We start from the raw sequence: 27,611 nt of genomic DNA on the forward strand, positions 1-27,611 counted from the left end.
TGGCTAGATTTGAAATTATGCAATGTTAGATGAATTTTTTATTTTTTAACATTTACTTTTCCCCCCAAATTGTGTGTACAAAGTGAAACTTTATTATTTCCAATTCAAAAATTCCAAATTCCCATAATTCCATAAAACAGTAATTCATGTTCTTTGAAAGAGCAGTAATATAATTTGCCTCTGATTTGAATTCAGCAAATAAAGAAATAATGCCGTTAGAACAGTGATTTTCAAACTGAATTCCATGGAGCCTGGATTCCCAGGGGAAGGAGCCAGAGCGGAAGCTAGTGGGTGAGAGACATTGGTTCCTCCTGAACAGTTTTGCTTGTGCTGGTTTTATATGTTGGGGCTATTCATAAAATTTCATTTGAAGAAAGTGTCCAGCTGTTTAAAGAAATGTTCTTAAAAGCCAGTGCAATCCTATATTAGAAGGGTTTAGTGGGACTTTAAGAATTTTCGTTTTGTAATAAAGATTTCCTCAGAACTTAGCAAACAACCCAGACCTAGAGAAGGGGAAAAAAAGAAAGAAAGAAAAGAGTGAATTGGTTGAAATCCTGTTCTCATTTTGCAGGATTGAAGATTAGAGGGTAGAAAGGAAAAGATGGTTTGGAGCCAAGAGGAAAAGAAGGGAAGCACCATACCTGGCATTTCTGCTCTTTTTCCCCTCCCGCTTTCCTGCACTTTTAATACACGTTGTTGTCTTGAATATATTAAGCATTGAAACTCTCAGAAAAGATTGAATCCCCCCCCCCCACTGGTTAAAGGTAATTTTCCTGGCAGGATACAAGAACCAATCAAAGCTCTTTTTCTCTATCATGAAAGAACACAGTTGCATACTTCCACAAACAAGGGTTCCTGATAGAAGGGTGGGGATATATTCTCTGAAAAAATTGTATTTGCTGAATACACAAATGTAATTGGGACCTGAAGAGTGTTGTTAGAGAGGGGTATCTGCTGAGAGAGGTATTTAGTCAATCGGTAGTCATTAAACTGAAACTTAGGTATTGAATTTATCTTACATGTCAGATGACATGGAGTTAGAAGGAATCTGCTGCTTCAACTATTAGATTTTCATAATAAGAAGGAAGTATTGTTAGCCCTTTGCAAAGTAACAAGTGAATTATTATCTGTGACCTAGAAGAACATGTAAGTTGTAGGAAAAATCCATGGTGAAGGAAACAGTCTGTCCCCCCTTTATTGTAACTCTTGTTGAAGTCAGTTTGCTCATCCCAGGTGACGAGTGTTCTATGTGGCTAAATAAATAACTTTCTGGATTAATACTTATATTTTCTATTTTAAAACACTAAGATTTCCCATCTACTGAAGGGTTCATTTACAGGTACTGTTATGTCAGGTTAAATTTTTATCTCAAATTACGAAGTAATATGGATTAGGTGCTTAGCTCATATTACCTGGAAGTCACAGAAATGGGCTTGATCTTGTTTCCATACTGCAAGAAGCTCAATGAAGCTTTTACTTGGTTCTCAAATAGTGAGGAGCTAGCAAACACTGCAATGGTTTAGAACTAAGTGGGTATTACAAATGAGTTGGCAATTCATGTTTGTGTTATGGTTTGTTATGACTGCTTAATTCAAAAGCATATTTGCAGAGAGGGAATTTGAATTAAGTAAATCAAAATAGTAAGGCTTTGATTAAAAAGTTAGCTTTCTTTAACTTAAATGTTGATATTTCAAGGCCTACTGAAATTTTAGTCATTTGTGGTTATTTTTGTTTCCTGTTCAGACCCCTGGGAAATAAGAGAATAGTAAATCAAAGCCCAGATTGCTTCTTGCATTTATTTTCTTTTCATTGATGCCATGTATCCCATGCACTTGAAGAAACTAAAGACATGTATAACTTGAACAGAATCATTTGGAGGGAGAATTATATTTCCGGACTAATCAGTTTAAATAATTCTTGTTATAAAAATTATTCTTTTCATGTTCGATAATTTTCTAATTCTTTTTTTACTTCATGATGATGCTGTCATAAGTAAAGACAGTGGAAGCTAAGAATATTTGTATTACTAAAGGGACATTTGGGCAGATTTGTCACCAGGCTGAGAATGTATTACTTGTTTTCTCCTTTCCTGTGTTTGATGTTAGGCACACTCAAATTTACTAATTTACTTATTCAGAGAAAATGTGCTTTCCAAGACAGAAAGGACACTACACATTTCAATGAAAAACCTTCAATAAATGGTGTCCTGTATTTTTTTTTTAAATCAGTTATTGGTTGGGCACTTGGGTGGCTCAGTGGGGTAAGCGTCTACCTTCTGTTCAGGTCATGATCCCAGAGTTCTGGGATCAAGTCCCACATGGGGAGCCTGCTTCTCCCTCTGCCTCTGCCTCCCTCTCTGTCTCTCAAAAATAAATAAATAAGATCTTTTTAAAAAGTCTAAATCAATTATTGGCTATTTTAGATGAAATATTAAAGAATTTTGATTAAGTAACTTCAGGAGGATTTGTTCTTTTCTATTTACATGTAGTAATTTAATTCTTCATTGTTCCAATTTGAGATGAAAAATTTCTGAGCTTACCAAATGCTGGCCGAAATGTCTGATAATGTAACACGGGGTGATCATTTATAAATTAAGCCTTATTGTTTAGATAATTCTGCACTCTGGCTTGTTCTTGGTGAACCCTGCGAAGACAAACCGCATGGGTGGGTTAATATTATTTTACTCGGGTTCCCACCCCATTTTGGTGGTTGTCACCTGTCAGTACTCTGAGTTTTAAGGGTACATTGGGATCTGGGACATGGGAAAGGCACATTAAATAGAAAAATATTTGAAGTCATTTTTTTTTTCAAATACTTACTATTGTTGGAAACTCATTCAGTTATCAATAATTTAAACAGTCAAATAGTATTTATCTGAAATTCAAGCAATCATAAAGACCTAATAAGTAATTGCTTTAGGATTTTAACTGGGAATGTGTATGTGTGTGCATATGTGCACATGCGTTTCTAATTTCATTCCCATATGATTCTTCTGACCATGGACAGTCCTGGTGAGAAAATAGAAGAGGACCCAGGTGGGATTCTGGAACACAATATCATTGCCTTTCATGTGTCATGTTTTCTACATAAGTTTATGGGTTGATCTTCTGCAGCAAAATATGAATTCTCTGAAGGCTTTCCTTACTTCTGTTGCTGACTAAAAAACTTTTTTTTATTTCATAGGGCTTTACCAATACTTGCTGAATAAAGGGGTTAATGAAAAATGATGTCAACCTGATGATACATAAAAGCAATGACTACAATGTTGTTTTAGATACGTACAGCCCTAAGCAGTCTCTGATACTTTCTTAAGATAGTATAGTACTTAAGAATTTGTGCTGTAATATGGTTATTAAGACAAAGTACTAGATAAACAAGATACAAACAAGCATCAGATAGTTTTGTGCTCTGATATAACCAATAGGATATAAGGAACAAAAGTGTAAATAAAATTATGAAGTTGTGTATGTGTAGTTCCAAAACATTCTTAGAAGGGGGTGGGAGGTGCTAGCAGGATTTCAGAAAAAGGGAATATTGAAGGGATTTGAATGGGGTTAAATCAAATTTATGGAGTTGAGGGAAGAAAAAAGACTTGAGTTCTTCATGTATTTCCCAAAATCTGTGGATTCTACCTGAAAAAAACTCTTCAGTGATCAAAATAACCATGACAAGTGGCAGTGAAGCTAGAATCTATCCCCCATTGCAGAGCCAACTCTTTAGGATTGCTCAGCGTGGGATTGACAGCGCCATAGTTAGGACAAAGACTGTAATGTGTTACTTATGGATTGTCATCTACCCTTCCCCCAGACGTCATCTTCAGTTTTTGTTCAAGAAGGTTCGCAATGAGAACGGTTTATGTTAGCTGATCAGATGATCAGAACATTTGTTTCTCCCCAATTCTAGCACTTGTAGTTGATATGTCCACTTGCCAATGGTTGTGGAGAACAATTTCCTTGGTATAAAGAACTTAATTTCCATGTAAATTGGCTCTGGACAGCAATGGTGACGCTCTACCCCGAGTTGTAGCTGCTGTAGTTATGAATATGAACTGAGATAAACATGGTGCTAGTTTTTATTGCATTTTTTCAAGTTACAACTTTTAGCTGAGTTGGCACCTACAAATGGTGGTGAGATTGCGCCTGTGCCAATGGTTTGCGAAAACCTATAGTTTGCACGCTACTACTTTGAGATCTCATTTCAGTGGGGCAGGGTGAAGTCTTCAGCCATAGTTGTGATAGTTGTAAATGGTCAAAAATGTGCATTCTTTGAATTTTTTCCATCCATCGGGTTTGCAAACTGTTCACCTAAAACAGTCTTAAAAACAATGGATTCTTGTTTGTAAGTCAGCTGACAAAGAGCAACCAAAGATTTCTGGTCTTGAACATATGAAAATTCTCCCTACTTACCCGTGCTATAAATAACAGTATCTAAAGTGAAAACCTAAATACTCTATGGTGGCTAGGTTATCCTTCAAACTCTGAATTAACACTTTAAAAAATATTTTTAAAAATTTGTTGAAGAAATTAAGTTACTATAAAGTGGGTATTGCTTAAATAGATGCGATTATATGGTTTGAGATTTTTATTTTGATGTGGGAGATTTTTGTTTCCATGTTCATTAAAAACTATTTCTAAAACAAAATTGCCTAACTTGATTAAGGCTAAACAGAAGAATAAATAACTTTCAAAGAAACAATTAAGAAAGACACTGGAGAAAGAATGAACAAGGCTTTGTAAAGTGATAATTAAGACTAGTTAATATATATTTTGAAATGTTATAACTGGGCATTTGGTATTAGAATAATAATATAAATATAACATATATATGTGTTGGCATGTAGTTGGAATCTCAGACAAACATAGTGAGTCGAAATAAAGTTATGAGGTCTCGAGCTAAAGTAATTGAGATCTGTTAAGAAAACATGATTTGTTTTTAGCTAGTGCTGCTAATATCTACAGTTTGTTGCATCAACTTCTTTCTAACTTATGTATCACTGGCACCTGTTTAAAGTAATTTATAAGAAATTTGGATGTTCCGAGACAAGAAATGTTATGAATAGAGATGATTCCATTTCCTCACTGTTAAAAGTGGTTGTTAGTTTTTTCTTTTAAGTTGATTATTTCTAATTATGATAATACAGCAGCTGTAGACAATGCCCTTTCTTTCACATTTCATGATATGAAAGTGACTGTAACTTGTTGAAACTCAGCCCTGGTCTTGTGTTACTATTATTAGTCCTGGGGAGGCTTATTAGCCTGTCACAGACGCTGTAAGAAAAATCCATCATTTCTTTTGGAATACGATGAGTCTTTGTCACCCACAATGCAATTAATGTTAAAAATAGAAAGAATGGTTATGATATGATTATGATTAGCCAGAGATGAGCTATTGTCCAAATAAAAGAACTAATCCAGCAGGCCAAAGATGACCTATACGGTTTGCTGATTGCCATTTCTCTCTGAGTTTGATGAAATATTCATGCCTTTGCTCTCCTCTCTGCAAGCACTATTGATTTCTTGTATAAACGCTGCTATATTTAGTCTAGACAAATGGAATGTGGATTGCTGCTGAATAAATTGGATGAAAGACTGGGATCTTGCTTGCCGCTTTCTCTCAGTCTTGGGCAATTATTTATAATCAAGAGCAGTTTTTGTAAGTCGAGGGTGATTTTTCACAATTTAGTGATTAGTTTCTGAACAAAGGCAAGCAGACACAATCATTTCTGTTGGGATAGCAGGTTAAGAAGTCAAATTACCCTTTGAGGTTTACAATAGCTGTTTTGGAGAGTTCTGGGACTTTTCTTCCCCCTTACCTTGTTTTGTGGGAGAGGCTTCTTAGGGATTTGATGTTCACTTTTTATGGATAAGAAGAATGACAACACGAAAAGACCCCAGGGTCTCCTGAAATTCTACATTTTGTCTTTATAGGGTTAAATTCTGACCTTTCTTTATTGGGATTTCCATATGTAAACACTGGAGGCTGTAGTTTGGCCTTTTTAATGCAAAAATGAAATATATCATTAACTGTCATTGCTTTTGGCTGGAATTATACCAACTCTGTAAATTAATGCTCAAAATCTCGTGTTACTCCAGAGTCTTGATTGAAAGTTCTACAACAGACCCTGCTACTAAGAAACCATACAGGCCATCATCCTCATTTAATCCCAAACTTGTCACAATTACTATCTCTCCTTTCATAAATATCAGTGTTTTAGAAGACACTGTCCACCAAACTATGGTTTATTAATAAATTGTTTTACCATTTCCGTTAAAGTAACAAGTGTAGTACCATCAATGAAAGCTTCTGATCAATAACGTTGAAAAGTTGACCAGGGTTCACAACCCAAGATTGATACCAGCACCCCCTCCCACCCCACCCACAGGTGCATACCACATGCCCTGTACACATAGGCAATTCAAGTGATAAGTAAGGACATTAATGTTTCATTCAGTATTTGCAGCTTTAACTTCTACAGACAAGATTTCTGTTAGCCTTTCGACTCACTGAAAATAGCTCTTAAATCCACACGGAAAATTAACTTTGTAGTTCCCAACCTGGAATCTACAAATCTAAGTTACTTAAGAATAGTAGTCAGAGCATTAAGTGCAATTTGGAAAAATACAGAAAAGTAAGAAGGGGAAATTATTTCTACTTCCACTCCAAATATAACTATGTTCTGTTCTGTATGTCACCAGTCTTTGCTACAAGGATTCAGAGACTAATACAATTAAAAACACACTAGAAGATTTGCTCCAAGAGGGCTGGAATTTTTTGTCTTTTTTGCTTTCCTACCAAACCTTACATCCCTTAGAATTTAAGGCTCTCCATAAATGTGAATGTGTATTGGCTTAAGTTGTATTTATTTAAAGAGTTATCAGAGGGTATATGTCACTTTTATTACTGTTTTTTCATTTAATGTTGTAATAGCATTCTTCATGTTCCCATAAACATTACTTTTAATGAGTATGTGTTTTTCCACCATATGGATGTGACATATTTTACTTAGACGGTTCCTTGTAGTTGGTGGATTTCAATTAAAATGATAATACTTCAGTGGACGGTATGACATTGAACTGTATTTTCCCGTAATTATTGTCTCCTTAAGATATATTCCTACAGTTGGCAAACCTGAATCAAATGGTAGAATATTTAATGATTTTTCCTACATATCACCAAGTTGTTTTTCAGAAGCTCTAACCATTTGGTAATACCACTTGCGATATGTAATTATCTACTTGTTCAAATGCTTACACCACACAATGGGGTATTATACACACATATGCATATACGTGGATCGTACAGATGATACTTAATGTTTGGAAAATGATGCTTTACTTTGACTTAGAATTTGCATTTCTTTACTAGTAAAGGTAAATTTTTAAAAATTGTTTATTTAGGGACACCTGGGTGGCTCAGTCATTAAGCGCCTGCCTTCAGCTCAGGTCATGGTCCCAGGGTCCTGGGATCAAGTCCTGCATCAGGCTTCTTGCTCACTGGGGAGTCTGCTTCTCCTTTTGCCTGCCGCTCCCCCTGTTTGTGCACACGTTCTCTCTCTCTCTCTCTCTGTTTCTGACAAATAAATAAATAATAAAATCTTCTTAAAAAATAAAGATTATTTATATTCCTCTATATTCTTTTTCCACTTCTCTAGAAGTTTTAGTGTTTTTATTTTCTAGTATTAAATGAAAATCTTATGCAATTTTATTTGCATACTTGCTCTTAATATTTTTGTTTTGTTAGCCACACTGTGTTGATTTATTTTCATACACAGGAAAATTCCATTTTTATTAATTTAAAAAACCCAGAGCATTTATTGAGAAATGTTCTGTATGTTGTAAGTCCTTAGAGTGGATTATCCCAGTTAATCCTTTTAACAACTCCATGTTGTTACTTCCTATCTACCTTGTCTATGAATTTTTGTGCTTCTACTCTCCTACAAATGATCTGATAGAAGTAGTAAGAATTTTTTATGTTATCTATTTTTTTAAAATTTAAATATCCTATAATTATTCTTGTCAAATTAATTAATCTCATCAGTCTTTGTTCCTCTAGTGGTTTGATTTGTTTTAAGCTTCCTCACCATTTTTATGCCTTACTCATTTTAGGAATAAGGTAACTGAAATAGAGTTTATCATCGTTGAAAGACCTGACACTTGTGGTTGATTAATCCACTCACCATTTTCAACATCTTAGCATGCAGATTTGTACTTGTTCTTTGGCAGGTCCAACAGCCCCACAGATACACTGTTGAAAGCTTTAATTCTTAAGGAATTCCTTAATTCTTGAGGAATATATCTTAGAATATATCTTCTGACTCTGATTACAAACTAACGTGCCTGCGAGTGTGGAAATCGAGTTGTGATAGAAATTTCTCTTTAAACTTGGCATTTCATCTTCAGTAGAGTAGCATTTTTTTGTCCCAGGTTCGCCTAACTTACTACTAAGTGGTCCAGTAGAGTAAGTTTTGTGAATGGCTTTGATACCAGGAAATAACTGGATTCATCTCTTTGAGGTTCTTGGTTTTTGGTTTTTTTGTGGGGTGGCCGGGGGGGGATGGTGGTGGGTGCAGGATTCATCTCTTTGAAAAAAGAAATTCAGAAGATTCATGAAAGTGGGTCGCTGGGTGAAAGTTAGTGTATGGGCCATTTTACCAAAACTGATACACTAAAGACCTTTTATTATCGTTGTAAAAATGACTTCACTTGTTGACATAAAATCTGTTCATATAGGGTATAGTGTTTTTAATTTTTTGTTTGTTTCCTAATCAACATACTCATTTCCTATCCTCTGTCATGCCCTCCCACCCTTTCTTTTTCCTCCTGCTTCTCTAGTGGATGTGAAGTCAGAAGTTCCCGTGGGCCTGGAGCCCATCTCACCTTTAGACCTGAGGACCGACCTCAGGATGATGATGCCTGTGGTGGATCCTGTTGTCCGTGAGAAGCAACTGCAGCAAGAGTTACTCCTTATCCAGCAACAGCAGCAAATCCAGAAGCAGCTCCTGATCGCCGAGTTTCAGAAACAACATGAGAACTTGACACGGCAGCACCAGGCGCAGCTCCAGGAACACATCAAGGTAGCAAATGTTTCCTTGCCTCTGACCTTTTCACCCAGGAAGCCTGCAGCAGGACGTGGGCATAAGAAGGAGCATTGGGAGGGGGGTGGGGAGGTGAGTTTCACCATGATTAAGATGCGGGAGTATGGCCTGAAAGAAATTGTGATTTTACTGGTGAGCACCTTGGGTAAGTAGTAGGAATGCTGACTAAAAACAAGCTTTGCTCTTGGGGGGGGCCTCTCTCACTCTCGTCCATTAGTGTACAGCATCATTAGTAGGGAAAGGCAACTTTCCAACCTCTGTTGAGTTTGTCTTCAATATGATTTTGCTCATTGGCCCTGTCTGTTCTCCACCAAGAACCATGAGCCTGGGAAGAGCCATTTTATATTTTTACAGGATCTGCATAAACTACTTATCAGAAATGATAAAAGGAGAGACTTTTTTGTTTTGTTTTTGGTTTATACGTGGATTTCTTTTTTTTTCTTAAAGATTTTTTATTTATTTGTCAGAGAGAGAGGAGAGCGAGCAAGCACAGGCAGACAGAATGGCAGGCAGAGGCAGAGGGAGAAGCAGGCTCCCCGCCAAGCAAGGAGCCCGATGTGGGACTCAATCCCAGGACGCTGGGATCATGACCTGAGCCGAAGGCAGCTGCTTAACCAACTGAGCCACCCAGGCGTCCCTATACGTGGATTTCTTAAGCTTTTATTTAAATTCCAGTTATTGAACAGTCAGGGTAATATGAGTTTCAGGTGTACAGTGTAGTGACCCAGCACTTCCTACATCCCAAGGTACTCATCCTAAATCCCCATCACCTGTTTCACCATTGTCCCAGCTGCCTCCCCAAAAGGGTATTCTAAATATATCCTAATTTTCCCCTTGAAGAAGACCTTATAATGTATACATTTAAAGTGATAACATAAAAGTTCAAGAGAATTACATATGAAGAAACTGATGCAAATGTTTTTAATATTTTTATATAAGTTTAATAAGCTGCAGATAAGAATTTTTTTAAAGAATTTTGGGAGTAGTTGATAGCTTGAGATCCAAATTGTTTAAAATATTCTAGGAGAACTATATCCATGTCCCAGAATTTTTTATGAATTTTTTATTCTTTTGTCAAGTCACTTTAGATGTATCTGGGTATCAGTTTCTTCTTGTATCTTTCAGATAAATATTGCTTTAGCTTTATTTGGGAAATGTCTTTCAAATTCTTGACAAAGACATTTAAAACATAAAGCTACTTTGGTCTGATTAAGTAGATGTTTAGTTTGAATTTATTATGACAGTAATAAAAGTTAGCAAATACTTATATAAAATTCCCATTTTTAGGTCTATGTCCTTCAAAATGATGTAAATACATGTTAACTTAGTAATGCAATAAATTACAGGCTCTAGATACTTGATCTATTACTCACTTGCGTGTTAAATACAAACACATTTATGTCAGATTAATATAGATAACCAATCTATGTTAATATTATAAAAAATTACCACATTAATATTAGTGTCTGAGAAGGTAAAAATGCTATCTTCTTTCCTATATCCTTTCTTTTTTAAGAACTTTCTTAGCCTGAAAGGCCTCTTTATCTTCTTTTCCAAAAAAACAACTTTGACATCTGATATAAAACATCATAGTTTTCTTCTTTAGTAAAGTTTACTAAAAGAACCCTTACAATTTATTATTCTATAAGACACCTTAAAACTAAGAGTAGGGATTTTGTTTTGGGTCTCATATGGAACCAGTAGCTCATGGCTGTATTTTGTAGAATAGGAAACCTTCATTTAGTTTATAGACATTTTTTTTATTATGTTATATTAGTCACCATACAGTACATCATTAGTTTTTGATATAGTGTTCCTTGACTTATTTTTAAAGCATATTATTTGACCCTTGAAAAAATATCAGGAGCATTGATGTTTAGATTTCCTTCTCCATTCATTCTTGGCATGTTAAGATGACAATGATGAATGAATAAAATTTATATTCTTCACCATACTTTTTTAAAGTACCTATATAGTTCATTTTGCTGTGGTACTGATTCATGTTACACTGAATACAGGACAATAGTAATGCTTCTTTTCATTTATATTTGGTATCTTTTGTAGTTGTAAAGATTAACATGAAAATTTTTGAAGTAATGTATTGTTTTATTTTACTCACAGGTTAATAGTAACAAGTAGGTAATTAAGTATTAAATTTAGCTCAAACAAAGTAATACAATAGGTCTGCTGACATCTGGAAAATAGCAGAAAAGAGGAGGCTCTTGACAGAAAAAGGACTCTGAGATAGTTAAAAGGAAAATTTAGTTTTTGAAAGGATTTTCCAAAGGGATAGGCTGTTTTCTCAGAAACTAAAGATCTATTTTAAATTTCCTTTTAAGTTTAGGAAGCTTTTTACTTTTAAATTTTTTTGTTTTATTTTACTTTACATTTTTTATGGGAAGGGCTGAATTGATTTTTTTTTAACATTCACTTGGATTTTATGTTTATGAGGAACACAGTATATGAAGCTTTACTTATGTTAGCATTTTGAATCTTTGGTTTCTGTAATCAATATCTGTTGAGTTAGATGTTATCCCATTCTTCCACTTAGTAAGCTGAGGCAGAGAGAAATACTGAAACTTACCCAAGACCACACAGCCAGTAAATGGTTGTTCCAAGATTTGTAGTCTTACCTTGTCTGCCATCAGAACTACCACATCATCCTCCCTGTGTCATGTATCAGAACATCTGAAAATGGGCAGTTGATGTTTTGTTCTTTCTCTTTTTTTTCAGTGTCAGTCCTGCAGTCTTCAATAATGAATAGTAGCTATGGAAATTAAATTGTGTACTTTTCTAGATTCCTAAGATAGATTAAATTTCAATTTGATTGGGGCTTTTGTTGAAATCAGTTTCACCAATCCCAGTAGCTATATAAAATTAATATTTAAGGCACAGTTTAAGGGAAGTTATAAAGTTTTCTTTTACAGTGCAGTATCTAAAGTCATCCAATAAAGGACTGATATATCAGAGCCAAAATGCCAAAGATTTTAATATGAAGAGTAACCGGAAATGCTTCTAACCATATCCTTCAGGCAGAGGTGAGGCCGTCGTGGTTGGCACGCCAGGTTGGCTTCCTTTCACTCCAGAGTAACTGATGCCATTACAAAAGATTTTTGGTTTTGTTCTCTTACTTATCGGCATAAATTTCAGATTTTTAGGTATCTAATATAAACAACAAATTACACCAACTTCATTATGACTGAGATCTAAAAACAGTAATAATAATTAAAATTAGAATGGTTCAAACTTACAAACTAAATCTCATGTGCATTCTGAACATGTTGTGTGATGGAGATAACTTCTCTTACGTACAAGGAACCAGGGCTTTGAGTAGTAGTAAGGTGCCTAGATTTCATATCTAGTAATATCAGAGCTTAAGTAGAACTCACAATCTTTAGTTACTCCACAGTGAGCACATTTATTATTATTCACAGATATCTCTTTCTCCATCTGAGAAAAAAACAGACATGTCAAGACAGTTATTAAGAATCTGTCGTTGTGGAGCACCTGGGTCCCTCAGTCATTAAGCATCTGCCTTTGGATTGGGTCATGATCCCGGGGTCCTGGGATCGAGCCCCTCATCAAGCCCCTCACCGAGCCCTGCATCGGGCTCCCTGCTCGGTGGGGAGCCTGCTTCTCCCTCTCCCACTCCCCCTGCTTGTGTTCCCTCTCTCGCTGTGTCTCTATTAAATAAATTTAAAAAAAATCTTAAAAAAAAATTTAAAAATCCTTCATGTTCATGTTACCTGTTGTTTGGAACTGAAGTCAAGGGATTCAGACAACCTGACAGTACTTTAATGGAAATGATTTTGTTTTGACCCATCTCTATCTAATCAGAAGGTTTTTGCCTGCTGGATGAATGAACTGGTCTTCTGCTGTTTTGAGAGACATGCCTACCATGAATATATAGATACATTAATCCGAGAACATTCTCTATAAGGTTTTGAAGGTTTTTAAAAAAATTTTTTTAAGATTTTATTTATTTATTTGACAGAAAGAGAGATCACAAGTAGGCAGAGAGACAAGCAGAGAGAGAGGGGGAAGCAGGTTCCCTGCTGAGCAGAGAGCCCGATGTGGGGCTCGATCCCAGGACCCTGAGATCATGACCTGAGCCAAAGGCAGAGGCTTAACCCACTGAGCCACCCAGGCGACCCGAAGTTTTTTTTTGTTGTTTGTTTGTTTGTTCTTTGAAGATTTTACTTATTTATTCGAGAGAGAGAAATGATCAGGGAGACAGCAGAGGGAGAAGCGGACTCCCCACTGAGCAGGGAGCCTGATTGGGGACTTGATCCCAGGACCCGGGGATCATGACCTGGGCCGAAGGCAGACACTTAACAACTGAGCTACCCAGATGCCCCAGGTTTTGAAATTTTTAACATTCATTCTGTTTCAGGTAGATTTCCCTTAAATTAACTCATTTCTCACCATCCCTTTGGTTTGATATTTTCATACCATTTCTCAGGATAAGAAATAAAGATTTCAGTTGTTTATTTATAATGGGAGGGACTTGATAGAACAGACTTCTGGGCCATTCTTGCCTTTGCCTGTTTCTTATATTTCAGAATTACAAAGAGAAGCTACTCAGGGAAGTAAAGATTAGAGCAAATTTGGGAATGACTTTTGGTGGGGCAGCACAGCTAATGAAGCTACCTAAAAACTTGCTGATTGATGACATGAAGACCATCTGTGGAATTAGTTGTTTGTCTTTAGATTTCAATAATTTACAAAAAAAGTGAGTAAAAATGTAAATTAAACAGAAACAAATTCCAGAAGCTCCTAACAGTTTGATTTGGGTCAGTGATGACAATGAAGCCTAAAGAAATTGCACACTCTCATGTCTTTCTCTTCTCGCAAGTTGCAACAGGAACTTCTAGCCATAAAACAGCAACAAGAACTCCTAGAAAAGGAGCAGAAACTGGAGCAGCAGAGGCAAGAACAGGAAGTAGAGAGGCACCGCAGAGAACAGCAGCTTCCTCCTCTCAGAGGCAAAGATAGAGGACGAGAAAGTAAGAGGCACCAGGGGTAAAAGATGCATCTCTCCCCTCCTGTTTAGCTCGTCGTCATTCAGAGTGAAGCCTGATAAGGAGTGGAATTAAACTTGTCAAAAGTAAAATAAAATAAACTTGTCAAAACTGTCTGCATTTAGTTAAAGAGTAAATTGTGGACCCCCATCTAAAACTTTTTTGACATTCACATCTCATCTCTCTGCATTTGGTCTGCAGTGTCTCGGGGAAGTCCACTGAGCATTGTTTGGCAGAGATACTGATTTTCTGTTGTTTTGAACCTTAAAAATGAGTTTCTATTAAAGCAATCTAGCCATGCCATATTGTTTTATTAATAAACTTACTTCCACATTTCCTCACTGTACCTTCCTTCTGCTCAAGTAATAATTGCTCTGTAAGTCAAGCCTTTGCCTCCATCTAGTTTTTGAGTCCCCGGACTTAGGGAAGATTTAAGGCAGAACATTTGTTTAAAAAAACTATCCACAAGAGGGAGACAGATCCAAATAATTCCCTTGTCTGAGGTCAGTTCAAAATCAGGATGTAGCACTAAAGATCAGATGACTAGAACTGAAACTGTCAGTGATATTTATTTGTTTAATGCTCAAAAGAGTTTTTCAAAACGTGAGTTTTTCAAACTAGCAATTCAGGAAGATCATTGTATTGTGTTCAATCATTTATGTGGTCCCCTAAGACTCTTGATTTTTAAAAGGCAGTGTTTTATTCCTCATTTTTTTTTACCTCAGGAAAAAATTAGTCTTAATTCTGGGACTCCCCCTTCTGCAGAAGCAATTAAAGAAATCGTCCAAGGTCCTTTGAAAATTGGCGGTTTGACCAGTAGTTACAAAACATTACCTATGCCATTTCCCAAAAGCCTGTTTAGACTCTGGTTTCTTCTTTTAATAGGAAAGCGTCATATGCAGTGACCAGTGGTGTTACTTCTTAATTTTTGTTAAATACTTCAGAGATACGGAAGGACAAAGCCCCACATCAAAATCCGTTTCTGTATGTGTGTGTTTCAGGGGCAGTGGCAAGTACAGAAGTAAAGCAGAAGCTTCAAGAATTCCTATTGAGTAAATCAGCAACAAAAGACACTCCAACAAATGGAAAAAATCATTCCGTGAGCCGCCATCCCAAGCTCTGGTACACGTATGTTCAGTGTTTGGCCTTTTTCCTTCCCAGGGGTCAAGAACACAGGTTCTGTGCTCAGCCAGCCTGGGCACTGGACCGGGGTCTGCTAGTTCTCAGCTCTGTGGTGGTGGAGAAGCTCCTTGAATTCTCGTCCTTCTCAGTGAGAAGATCATGATAGTACCTGCCCTCTAGGGTTGCTAGAAAGGTCTTATGAAATAATACAGTCAAGTATGCAACAAGAGTAGTGCTTAATAAATGTTAGCAAGTATCATCTTGAGGGCAAGGAAGTAGATAATGTTTTTTGGTGAATGAGTAACAGAAATGTGGGGTGGGGCATAGAAATTAGTTCCTATTTTGCATTTTTCTATTCTCAGATGTTGCATCTGATATCTTTACAATAATTTCTGAAGATTTGGCAGGTTGAGACTTTATTTTACTTGGCTCGATAGAAGGTGGAGATCTGAGCTATTTTTAAAAGACCAGAAGCTTTTCGACTTAAAAAAAAAAAAAAAAGGCAGGAAGACAAAGGAGGGAAGAGAAAGAGAACGGAGGCAAGGAAGTAAAGCGGAGTCTTCGTGACAAGTTTACCCCTGACCATCTGACTTCATTTCTTGTCACACTGTGAGCTGAGCACACTGACTTCTCTCACACAGCAGCTGACAACATCAGACACTGCTGTTACGGACGCCCGGAACCATATTTCCCCAGGTCCAGTGAAAAGAACTATGAGATACACAGTTCTCCTCTCAGGAAAATAGAAACGATGTGGTGTTTTTAAAAAATCAGGACAAATACTGATAAGCAAATGTTTGGATAATAGACTGTAATAGACAGTAGTTTCATTTTTCTCATTTTATATGTTTACTGAATGACCATCAGGTTTTAGACTTACATTTTTTTGATTCTTCAGCTCATCAAAGATAAGGGAATATATACTTGATTGCTCTATATTGAAACTGTAAACATCCCAAGAGTTCTAGTTAAAGAGTTCTTATACTTCTGTTTTATAAGTATCTGCCCTTCTCAGCATGCAAAAAAAAAAAAAAAAAAAGTGACCAAGGCTGATTCCAGAGTGCTGCATAAATACTTTTTAATAGTTTATGTAATTTCTATCAGGCATGTCAGTTGACTTGAGAAGCCAGTCCCTGAAGAAAATTTTCAGATGTTCAGTAAACATCACAAAGTATTTAGAAATAAACACCACTTTGTTACCTAAAATTACATACATAATTTGTAACTAATTCATATTCCTTGTAGGTTAAAGCTCATTTTAAGAAGAGGCAATACCTTTTTTAAGTGGGAAAACAACTAACTAGAGGCAAACTGCATGTCAGCTGAAAGTTCTTCAGCTTTCCCCTTGGGTATATTAAATATTTACTTAGCAATCCTTTTTTGTGCTGACTTGAACTTCAGTAGGGTCCAACGCCAGACACAATAAATCATTAATTTATGGAATCTGAATTTAATACTTTTTTTCTAGTTAGGGCTAGATGAAGTGTCCTTAAGTTAATTTTTGAGAATGTGTGATTCAGATAAACGATACTGATAGAATCACCATCCTGGTGGTGATACTGTTCCCTGTTGGTTGTTTTCTTCACATATCGTAGTTGTGGGTGTTCACGTCCACTGGATACTTGACGTTCAGTCCTGAAAACTCCTCCCCAGTAGTACAGCTCCACCTCTTTCACTATATTTATGTAGGGGAGAGGAAACATTTTTAAAAACTAGATTCATATTGGGGAAATACGTGATTGCCAGCCTTTACCTTGGAAGTACTGTTCAAGCCAGGGGATCTGAAACTGTGATAACGGTAGTTTCACTGTGGTAGAAAAACACCTTTGTGTACTTTTGTGTATTACCTAACAATTTTTGCAAACGAAGTCCCTTCTATATGTTTACTGGTACTCTGGCTATTCTACCCTGTTGACTAAAAAGGATTTGGGTGGTGACCTTTTTGTAAGTGTGGCACCTAAGAGAAATCCACAATGATCTCAGATGATCCAAACTCAGGCTCTTGGTGAATTCTCTGTTAGTGAGGGAAGGTCTGTACAAGTGAGTGACCGGACACACAGTGGTCATTCTTGGGCTCCTGCAACATTCTGTAGCACACTGCTAAAGTGAGCGTGGTTCGCGAGGCTGTGATTGCACACACTGGACAGAAAGAACGTAAACGCAGCTGAGACACGTGTATAGCATGCGCAACTGATTATTGCTGACCAACATGCAGGAAAAACTCCAGAGCAAATGGTGAAGCCTCTTTTTCTTTGGTAGGGCTGCCCACCACACGTCACTGGATCAAAGCTCTCCACCCCTGAGTGGAACATCTCCATCCTACAAATACACATTACCAGGAGCACAGGACACGAAGGATGATTTCCCCCTTCGAAAAACTGGTAAGTTGGTTTAGCAAGACCCACTTGCTTTTCCATAATGTAGCTGTAGTTTTGTTTGGCCATCCTCTAGAGGAAAGCCAAAGGATTTGCCTCACAGCTCTTCTGCCCCCTCCACCCCTCCCCTTAGCACAAACAAACATGTGCATGCAGACACGTACATCCCCGATTTCAACACCAGTTGATTCGGGATATAATCAAAGTATCTTTTCTAATTTAAAAGTTCACCGTATTTGGATTTTAAACAAATCCAACAAAGAGTGGAATTACAAAACAAAGCCAACAAAGAGTAGAATAAGGAACATAAAAATTCGATTTCTCCAAAAATTTAAATCTTCTCCACTAATGAGGACCTCTGTAATTTCCCCCATTTATCTAAATTTTCCTTTGGCCTCAGGCATTTACTGCAAAAGTAGGAATAATAAACTTTCTTTTTCTTACACATTTTAGCACTTGTAAATTTTAATTGTTTAAAATAATTTAAAATAAATTGATTTATTTATTCAATTTATTCAGCCAATAAAGCAAATTTAAAATAAAGATAAGACCAAGGCTACCTTCTGAGTAAGTGACTTGCCTAATGTCTCACAGATTACAGGAGAACTCAGAGTGATGCTTTGTACCTAATGATCTCATGTAATTATATAAAAATTTGCTTAGGGGAACTGAGACAATGAAGCTTCTATTTGGAGTTTAGTAAACCACCTTCTGGCTCTAAGGCTAGTATTTGTTTGCTCAAATTTTCCATTTTCAGACCCCTGATACATGAATATTTAATGTGTTGCATGCTCTTACCTCTGTAATAAATATATTTAAAGTTCAGCTAGATATAAGCATAAATACCATTGGTGTGCATTCTGTTCTAAATCATATGTTTTCCAAGTACAGTTTTTTTTTTTTAAGGAAAATAAGTAAATTTTAAAATCTTTGTATCTAGAACTATCTGAAAAGATATTCAGAGAAGATAGTTTGGTCCATTGTATTTTACTCAGGTTTACTTAAGAAGACTAGATCTATGTAGTTTGTATTTGAATCCTACAGAGCAAAAATGCTTTCCAATAATTATATTCATTTTCCCAAGCAATCATGAATAACAAAAATAGATATAGATTGTAAAACCACATGCTAAAGCTATTGTCATAATTTACCTTAGCATAATGAAGATTTAAAAATAAAATCCATCATAAGTAGGAGCATACTACCTACCATCTTTTGTACCAGGCACTGGGGTAGGATAGTGAAGTATTGCAAACCAGTCTTTGCCTTCTTATTTTTATAGCCCAAGGAGTTTTGCATTTCTACTATAAGACAATAGGTATAGTAAAATACTTCCAAGAAGTAAAATACCTCCAGAGGGCTATGCAAAGAGGAGAATGAGATTTATGTATTGCATTAGAATTTCACACTATTATGTACAAATCAGATTGCCTTTCATGTAAATAAACTTGTCTGGGTTAAAAGGAAGAAAGCAAAGAATGAGCTTCCATGTATGTCTAAAACACAGAGTATAGTTTATGAAAATTGATCCATAAAGGACATGAGTTTTAGAATGTGCCGACTTTGATCTGCTGTCTTGACATTTAGTTGCACCAGTGGCTTATGTAGGAACTATTGACAGAGATTATGTGACTATTGCCCCAGGTCTCAGGGCAGTGACTGGCATTCAAGGACCTGAGGAGTCACTAAAAGGAAAGAAAACATAAGTCCCCTTATGGCAGGAGGTTACTGATGAGTGATACAGTTACATTCATGGAGAAAGACTTCTACCCTGCTGTGCACACAGCCTTTGAATATATTCTTACCACTGGGAGACTGAAAACTGACTGCAGAGCTGACACTGACTTTGAAAAGAAGTGGCATTTGGAACCAGTAAAGCATCCAGAAAGAAAATCTGATCTTTTTCAATACTTAAGAACAAGTACTGAAAACCTATACTCTGTGTCCCAGTTTCCATGAGAACAAGTTTAGGATTTTTTTTTCTTTTTTTTCTCTGTAAGGAATGACTAGCGAGCTGTTAATTTATTCTTGTAAAAATTCTCAGTCCACAACAGAATTCAAAGAGAAACCCTGCTCACTATATATGTTACAAAATTTTATTCAGATCTGCACTAATAGAACAGGCATTTTCTGTGTCTGTGTGATACATAGTAATAGTGAAAAGATCCAGCCCTTGTCTTGGCTCATGTTCTATTTTCTGTATCTGCCTAATATTTTAAGGTTATTCCCTTTGTAAAATTGAAAATCTGATATTAATGAAGCATCAGGCCATTGATTTATAAAACTGAACTCTTCAAGCATTATACCAACGAAGTTCTTGAACAGCCATTAATACCTTTATATCTGCATAGGGGTTTCAAAATATTTCTTAATTCAATTCCCATGATCTAAGAGAAGGGCGATATAATTAAATACAGATGTTTGTACACATTATCTAAAGTACTTAAGAGATATCCTTCATTAATTACAAATAGGCAGAACAGAACTCTTCTTGCTTTTATCAATACGGTCCATTTGATATATTTCCAGTCCACTGTGAGAAAGTTTAGACATATATTTGCACTAAGTAGAAGAGCACTGAAATGCAGTCAAGTGATGATTTTTATTTCAGCGTTTCTTGTGTGTTTATCACTTAATAGCTATTATAAAAAAGTAAAACATTATAATAATTACAATTAAATATATGTAATGATTGGGGAAACAAAGATATTTTTTGCATTAAGCTACCTCGTATAAAATGAAATCTGGAGCAGTGGCATCGATGACATAGTGTAAATACCAGGACAGCTATAACAGAGTCAGCTTTTCCTACTGGGGCCTGATTATCACCCTCTGTGGTCTACTTGAATTTCACTGAACTCAATCTTAGATTTAAAAGAAGTTATTAAATGAGTGGATTCTCTTTGGATCCATTGCACATAGTACTGAATACTTCCAATTTCTTTTTAACCTACATCAGGACTGAACTGCCAATATGTATTAGCAAGATTTAAGGGAGTAGAGCTGGAACCAGAATAAGAAAAGTTGTAATGATCTTAAAATGATTAAAGTGGCCCCAGGGGTGTCCCTTAAGCAGTGAGCACAGTTTGGAACCTCTCTTGACCTCCTAGGACCCAGCCAGCCAGTGATAACCTAGGAACAGTCAATCAAAGAGGTCTCATTTGTCTGCAGAAATCTGACCTTTGTCATGCAAAGTGGACCTTTACTTCCTTCCCCTTAGGAGGATCACGGTTGCGCCTAGCATTTAGGAAACATCAGAATAATACAAAATAGGTGGCTCTAATCAGGCCCATTCCTAATTCATTTTTCTTTTAAATGTAGGAATTGAGATTCTTTTGCTCCTTTCATAGTGCACATTGAAGGATTTCATAACTAGTTGTGAAGTTGAGAATGAAATCATTGTTTTCAATTTTTATATTTATCACCCACACTTAAAATTAGCACTTCCTTTTAGAATTACCTTCTGCGATTCTTTTTTGTTCCACAACACAAAGATTTGTTGATACTGAAATTTGTACTACTTTATTGAACTTTTTGTTTTGGCGCCAAATTATATTATACTGTGGTAGGTGACCTTTTTTCCCCCTAATAGAGTATATTTCTAGACTGATAACAAACTATAAAATAGAGAAAGGAAGCATCTAGGTCCAGGCACTTTTGAAATAATGCGTATTTTTCCCAAAGATACTGCATATGTGCTGACTTTAATTGACCTGCAGAACCATTTGAATTGGATTCTGTTCCAGTGAGCGTATACATATGTTTCATAAAATGTTATGGTAAAAAGTTCTAGAGGTTTTATGGTCCATTATATTATTGGGGTCTTACCTAGTGAGCTTTGCCTTTCTTTGAATGTTACAGTCTTTCCATTTAATCCTTTTGAACAAAGTGAACTGGCGGGCTAGATTAACCTCTTAAAGCATGCAAGCCATAGAAAGCTTGGCTCAGGCCAACAGGACTGTTCCAGCCCCGCTGAAATATTCATCTTGAATGGTCAGCAACACTAGAGTAAGACTCATATGGAAGGGGTCCAAACATAAGTTATGGTTTTGGAAGGCCGGCGTCATTTTCCACACTGAGTAAATTGGAAAGAAGGCAGAGGTGAGACAGATAGCTTTATAAATCTCCCTCAGAATGGCAGTTAGAAGTTATGTTCTGGTACCTTGGTGACCTATTCACGTTAGTATAATCCAGAATTAATACAAGGAGGGTTTTTTTAATCTTTTTTTCTTTTTCCAAGATTTTATTTATTTATTAGAAAGAGAGAGAGAGAGAGAGAGCACTGAGCTGGGAGGAGAGAGAGAAGTAGATTCACCTCAAGCAAGGAGCCTGGGATCATGACCTGAGCTGAAGGCAGTCACTTAACCCACTGAGCTTCCCAGCACCGCCCCTCACCTTTACCTTACGTTTTAAAATCTCTCTTTCTTCTTTCCTCTGTCTCTCTAATTCTGTGTTTTTCTCATGATACACAAACACGTGCTCACGTGAACGCATGGGCATGCGCACATGTTTCTATACAGAGAGCATGAAAAGAACACTTACGCTTGTGAAAACATCGCTCTGAATCTTATTCCAGACTAAAAAAAACTGGAGGATTTTTACCTGTCTTAGTACTCTATCTTAGTTCTACTGTTACAGTCACTCTTGCTTAAAATCATTAGAATAATCTTTTGGGGATAAAATTACACCAGTTTTCCCAGAATTAAGAAGCAATGTGGCACAGTAGCAACAGGCTTTGAATCCACCTACCAGTTTGAAGTCTGGATCGTCAGTCTTAGGAAATGTACTGAACCTCCTCAGTCTATGACTCAGTCATCTGCAAAATGGGAATAATTATTGCATTTGGTTCATACAGTTGTTTTAGGAATTCTGATGAAGTATTGCGTGTAATGAGCTTAGGATCATACCTAGGATTTAGGGAGTGTGTAGTTAGTTCTATGTTTCTAGTAGAGAAGGAATTCAGTTTCATTTCTTTTTATCAAGTTAAAACTCTATCTCTTATTGTTGTGGAAAGTCTTTAAGGTCTAACATTCTGCCACATTTATTGATTAAGTAACTGGGGAGAAAGTGACAAGCCTTCTTTTTAAGCTCTGTACAACTTGCAGTAGTAATGTCAACACTGGAATAAAGGGTTTTGTCAGTTTTCTATTTCTCTGGCATTTCAGAGCCAAATACTGTGTCCAAAAATAGCAGCAGACTTGTTTCTGTCATCTAACATAGGAGGAACACTAATTGATGCTTTGTGCTCACTGGGGCCAAACTGAGTTTTAATTTCTGCCCTTGACTTTATTTTTAAATTATGAGACTTTAATTTTTAGAATGGTTTTAGATTTACAGGAAAAACTGAGCAGATAGTACAGGGCTTCCAGATCATTTTCCACCCACCCCCCAGCCCAGTCTTTGCTCTTATTTACATCTTGCTTTAGTGTGGTACATTTGATATGTGCAATGAACCACTAGATACATTCTTATTAATGTAGTACATAATTTACATTAAGGTTGTTCTTAGTGTTATAAAGTTCTATAGATTTTGACACAGGAGTAATATCATGACATGTGTCCATCATTACAATATAATGCAATAGTTTCACTGCCCTAAAACTCCTTTCTGCCCCATCAATTGATCCCTCCCCCTGACCAACCCCTGTTAACCACTGGTATTTTTACTGTCTCTATAGTCTTGCCTTCTGCACCATGTCATATAGTTTGAATCATATGGTATAATGTACGTAGCCTTCCAGACTGTCCTCCTTCACTTGACAATATGCATTTAAGATTCCTCCATGTCTTTTTGTGGCTTGGACGCTCACTCTTCTATTGCTAAGTAATAATTGTGTTGTTTAAAGGAACTACAGTGTGTTCATCCATTTACCTATTGAAAGACATCCTGGCTCCTTCCAAGTTTTACCAAGTATGGATAAGTCTACTGTAAACCTTCCTATGTAGGTTTATGTGGATGTAAGTATTGAACTCAGGTAAATTCATAGGACTGTGATAGCTAGATCTTACAGTAAGACTATGTTTAGTTCTGTAAGAAATTGCCAAACTGTCTTCCAAAGTGGCTGCACCATTATGCACACCCTCCAATGGAGGATCAGGGTTCTTGTTGCTCCACATACTCACCAGCACTTAGTATTTTCAGTTTCAGTTTTTAGATTTTGAACATTCTAATGGGTATATGATAGTTTCCCATTTTGGTATTAATTTGTAATTTCCTACTATTCGTGTGTTATGTCTTTCTCCACCCCTTTACTTTTAATCTATCTGTGTCTTTATTTATTTAATTTTTTGAAGATTTTTATTTATTTGTTTGAGAGAGAAGAGAGACTGAGCATGAGCCAGGGGAGGGGCTGAGGGAGGGAAGCAGGCTCCCTTCTCAGCAGAGAACCTGACTTGGGGCTCTATCCCAGAACCCTGGGATCATGACCTGAGCAGAAGGCAGACACTTAACCAACTAAGCCACCCAGGTGCCTCTATCTGTGTCTTTATTTTTTTTTTTAAAGATTTTATTTATTTATTTGACAGACAGAGATCACAAGTAGGCAGAGAGAGCCGGAGAAGCAGGCTCCCCGCTGAGCAGAGAGCCCAATGTGGGACTCGATCCCAGGACCCTGGGATCATGACCTGAGCCCAAGGCAGAAGCTTTAACCCACTGAGCCACCCAGGCACCCTGTGTCTTTATTTTTAAAATAGTTTTCTTATAGGCAACATATAGTGGGTCTTTTTTTAAATCGACTCTGACAGTCTATTTTAATTAGTGTATTGGACCATTCACATTTGAAGTAGTTATTGATATCGTTAGATTATTACCACCATGTGTGTAACTGTTTTCTAATCCTGTACTTACTCTTTATTATTATTATTTTTTTTTAATTTACCCTCGTTTTGTAGCTTCTCTGGACTTAATTGACCATTTTATGATTCCATGTTCTCTGTCTTCTTAGCGTATCAATTGTACCTCTTTAAAAAATTTTATTTGGTGATTTCCTTAGAGTTTGAAATACATATTTGTGGCTAAGCTGCATCTGCTTTCAAATAAGACTGCACCGTACACTCCCAATTCCTCCCTCCTATCCTTGCTGTCATTCATCTCATTTTTTTCTATAAGCAAAAATCACCCAATACGTTGTTGATATTATTTTGAATAATCTACTAGATCAATTAAAAATAAGAATAATAAAATATTTTATTTTTCTGTCATTATTCCTTCCTTTACATCCATAGGACTTTCTGACCTGTATCTTATCTTTCTTGTTGAAGACCTTTTTTTACTAGTTCTTGCAAGGCAGGTCTACTGGTAACAAATTCCCTTGGGTTTTGTTTGTCTGAGAAAGGTTTTATTTCTCCTTCATGTTGAAAAGATGATTTCACCTAATACAGGATTCTAAGTTGCTGCGGGTTTTTTCTTGCTTCACTTTGCTACACAACACTTTGCTACACTCTATCTGCTTGCAAGGTTTCTGACAAGAAATCTAATATAATCCTTATCCTTGTTACTCTTTAGGCAAGTTGCTTTCTAATAGCCTCTGGTTTCTTTGAAGATGGTCTTTTTGTCTTTGGTTTTCTGTAGTTTGAATATGATATGCCTAGGTGTTTAGCTTTTGATATTTATACTGCTTTATGTTCCCTGATATTCCTATACCTGTGGATTTCAGCCATTGTTCCAATATTCTGTTCCTTTCTTTCTTGTTATTTTAGGATCCCCAGTACACATCTCTTGTAATTGTCCCAGAGTTCAGGGTATTACGTTCTTTTTTTTTTTTTTTCCTTTACCTTTCAGCTTGGGAAGTTTCTATTGATGTGTCTTCAAGATCACTGATTCTTTCTTCAGTCACATCCAATCAACTGATGAGCCCATCACAGCACTCTTCATTTTGTGCTTTTGATTTCAAGAATTTCCTCTTCATTCTCTCTTAGAGTTTCCATCTCCCTGCTTCCATTTACCTGTATGTTCTTAACACGTTGTTAGCTTTTTCCATGAGAGCCCTTAACATATTACTGATAGGTGTTTTAAGTTCTCTCTCTCTGATAATTCCAGAATCACCATATCTGAGGCTGGTCTGATGTTTGCTTTGTCTCTTTAGAGTGTGTTTTCTCTTACCTTTTAGCATGCTTTGCAATTTTCTGTTGAAAGCTGGATGTGATGTATTAGAAAATAGAAACTGAGTGGTGAGGATTTTGGTGTGAGATTTTATGTTAATCTGGCTGGAAGTGGGTTGCATTTAATGTTTACCCTAGCTGTAGCTGACAGGGCTTAGTGTCCTCTAGTTGGTTTTATCTGTTCTCTTCCCCTTTCTTAGGATTACCCTAAAAAGTCTTCATAAATAGTCTGTCTTACAGCTTTTTCAGTTATAATCTATTGTTGTTATGTTGGGACCCTATTGATATGGTGGTAAAATGTTGGGGAGCATCAGGGTTCTATATCTTATAATTAAATCTCATTTTTTTTTTAATTGCCCTGCCGTCCCGGTCAGATAAAGTTCTGGTAAAATATTTTTAGGGCAAGTTTTTGTGAAGTAAAATCCTCTGGATGTATTTTTAAATTGTTACTTTTCCCTTGAGCATGTTTCCAAAAATGGTTACTTTTCTCCTCTCTTCCATCCCTATCCCATGCCCTCATTTGTGTAGGAGGGGACTTTTCACTAATCTTTTCTTGAGAGAACCTGGTTGGATTCTTATAAGTAAAACCCATAAATGTGTAGGCCCTCGCTAAGATTGGACCCCTGGAGGTTTTAACTGTCAAGCAAGCTAGTCTGTATCTATCTCCAGCAGTTTGTGCCTCCAGCAACTCATCAAAATTACATTTAAAGGTTCCTACCGGTTACTGGCTCCAGTGGGCTTCTGCTTCCAGTAAGCTGAGCTCAGCTGTGATTTTCTGTATTTTCCTGGCTCTCCAGATTTCAGGGTAGGACTCTAAGACCTCTATTCTCTGAAGGTTGGAAGAAAACCACTTTGATTTTTTACTTTGCTCAGCTTTTTTCTTGTGATGAGGATGGAAGTGAAGATTTCCAAGCTCTTTACATGTTGGAGTTGATACCAGAAGTCTGCCATTGACGTTTAAACCTGTAAAATATTTTAAAAAATTTTTTAAACACAACTTTCCAAGTTTTAGAGGTGACAGATTTATATTTAAGCAATATAATTCTTACCAATTAATTATAATAGATGTTCTAAAGATTAGCATAAATGATTGACTGTCTTTCTCAGCTTGGTCATGACTAACAAATCCATGTGCTAAAAACTGTGACAGAATAGGCTGAAATAATTTTAAATCACATTTTGGAAGGAATCCAATGCTTTGTGCTGAAGTCTTTGCCTAATGATTTATTCTATGATATTTTATTCTATGCCCTCTTCTGTATGTCATATTTCTCTTCTCCTTAATTGGAACCAACACCCTATTGATTTTGGTACATTGAAAATATATTTGATGAAACATTGGTTTGGGATGGTATATAAACTACTGTGTAAGCAAGATTTGGGAATTATAAGAAATTTTTTCTGTGTTTTTCTTATTTTTCTCATTATATCAAACTCTAGAGATTTGATAAGGTAAGAAAAACCAATCGTGGCCCTCCAAAAGTTAGAGTACAATTCCCTTTTAAAACAGAATTTAATTTTCCACATAGGTAATTTTACTTTTTGAAAGAAGACTTTCTGATAGATTTAATCACTTTAATTATGAAAAGTTTGCTATTTTTTAAAAAAGATTTTATATATTTATTTGACAGAGAAAGACACAGTGAGAGAGGTAACACAAACGGGGAGTAGGAAAGGGAGAAGCAGGCTTCCTACTGAGCAGGGAGCCTGATGCAGGTTGGATCCCAGACCCTGGTAATGACCTGAGCCAAAAGGCAGACGCTTAACTACTGAGCCACCCAGGCACCCCAAAAGTTGGCTATTTTAAACTAAGTCATTGATTCTAAAATGCTCATTTTTTAAACAAACATGTTTATAATCTCAATGGGTCTAATGGGTGATATTTTCATAGTTCAACCA

The 27,611-nt window shown here is 36.4% G+C and overlaps 1 protein-coding gene across 9 annotated transcripts in view; it reads left to right on the forward strand.

Moving 5' to 3' along the window:
* HDAC9 (histone deacetylase 9) overlaps positions 1-27,611 on the forward strand; it is a 938,635-nt gene that overhangs the window by 475,909 nt on the left and 435,115 nt on the right. For 3 of the 9 annotated variants that reach the window (XM_047696021.1, XM_047696023.1, XM_047696027.1), the window contains exons 4-7: positions 8,832-9,073; positions 13,959-14,100; positions 15,117-15,243; positions 17,497-17,618. In XM_047696021.1, the coding sequence (XP_047551977.1) occupies positions 8,832-9,073; positions 13,959-14,100; positions 15,117-15,243; positions 17,497-17,618 (633 nt within the window). Of the gene's footprint in view, positions 1-8,831; positions 9,074-13,949; positions 14,101-15,116; positions 15,244-17,496; positions 17,619-27,611 lie in introns of all 9 variants that reach the window. The other 6 variants (XM_047696020.1, XM_047696025.1, XM_047696022.1 and 3 more) reach the window with 3 other exon arrangements.

The sequence above is a fragment of the Lutra lutra genome, chromosome 11, assembly GCF_902655055.1.
Source record: "Lutra lutra chromosome 11, mLutLut1.2, whole genome shotgun sequence".
Classification (NCBI taxonomy): domain Eukaryota; kingdom Metazoa; phylum Chordata; class Mammalia; order Carnivora; family Mustelidae; genus Lutra; species Lutra lutra.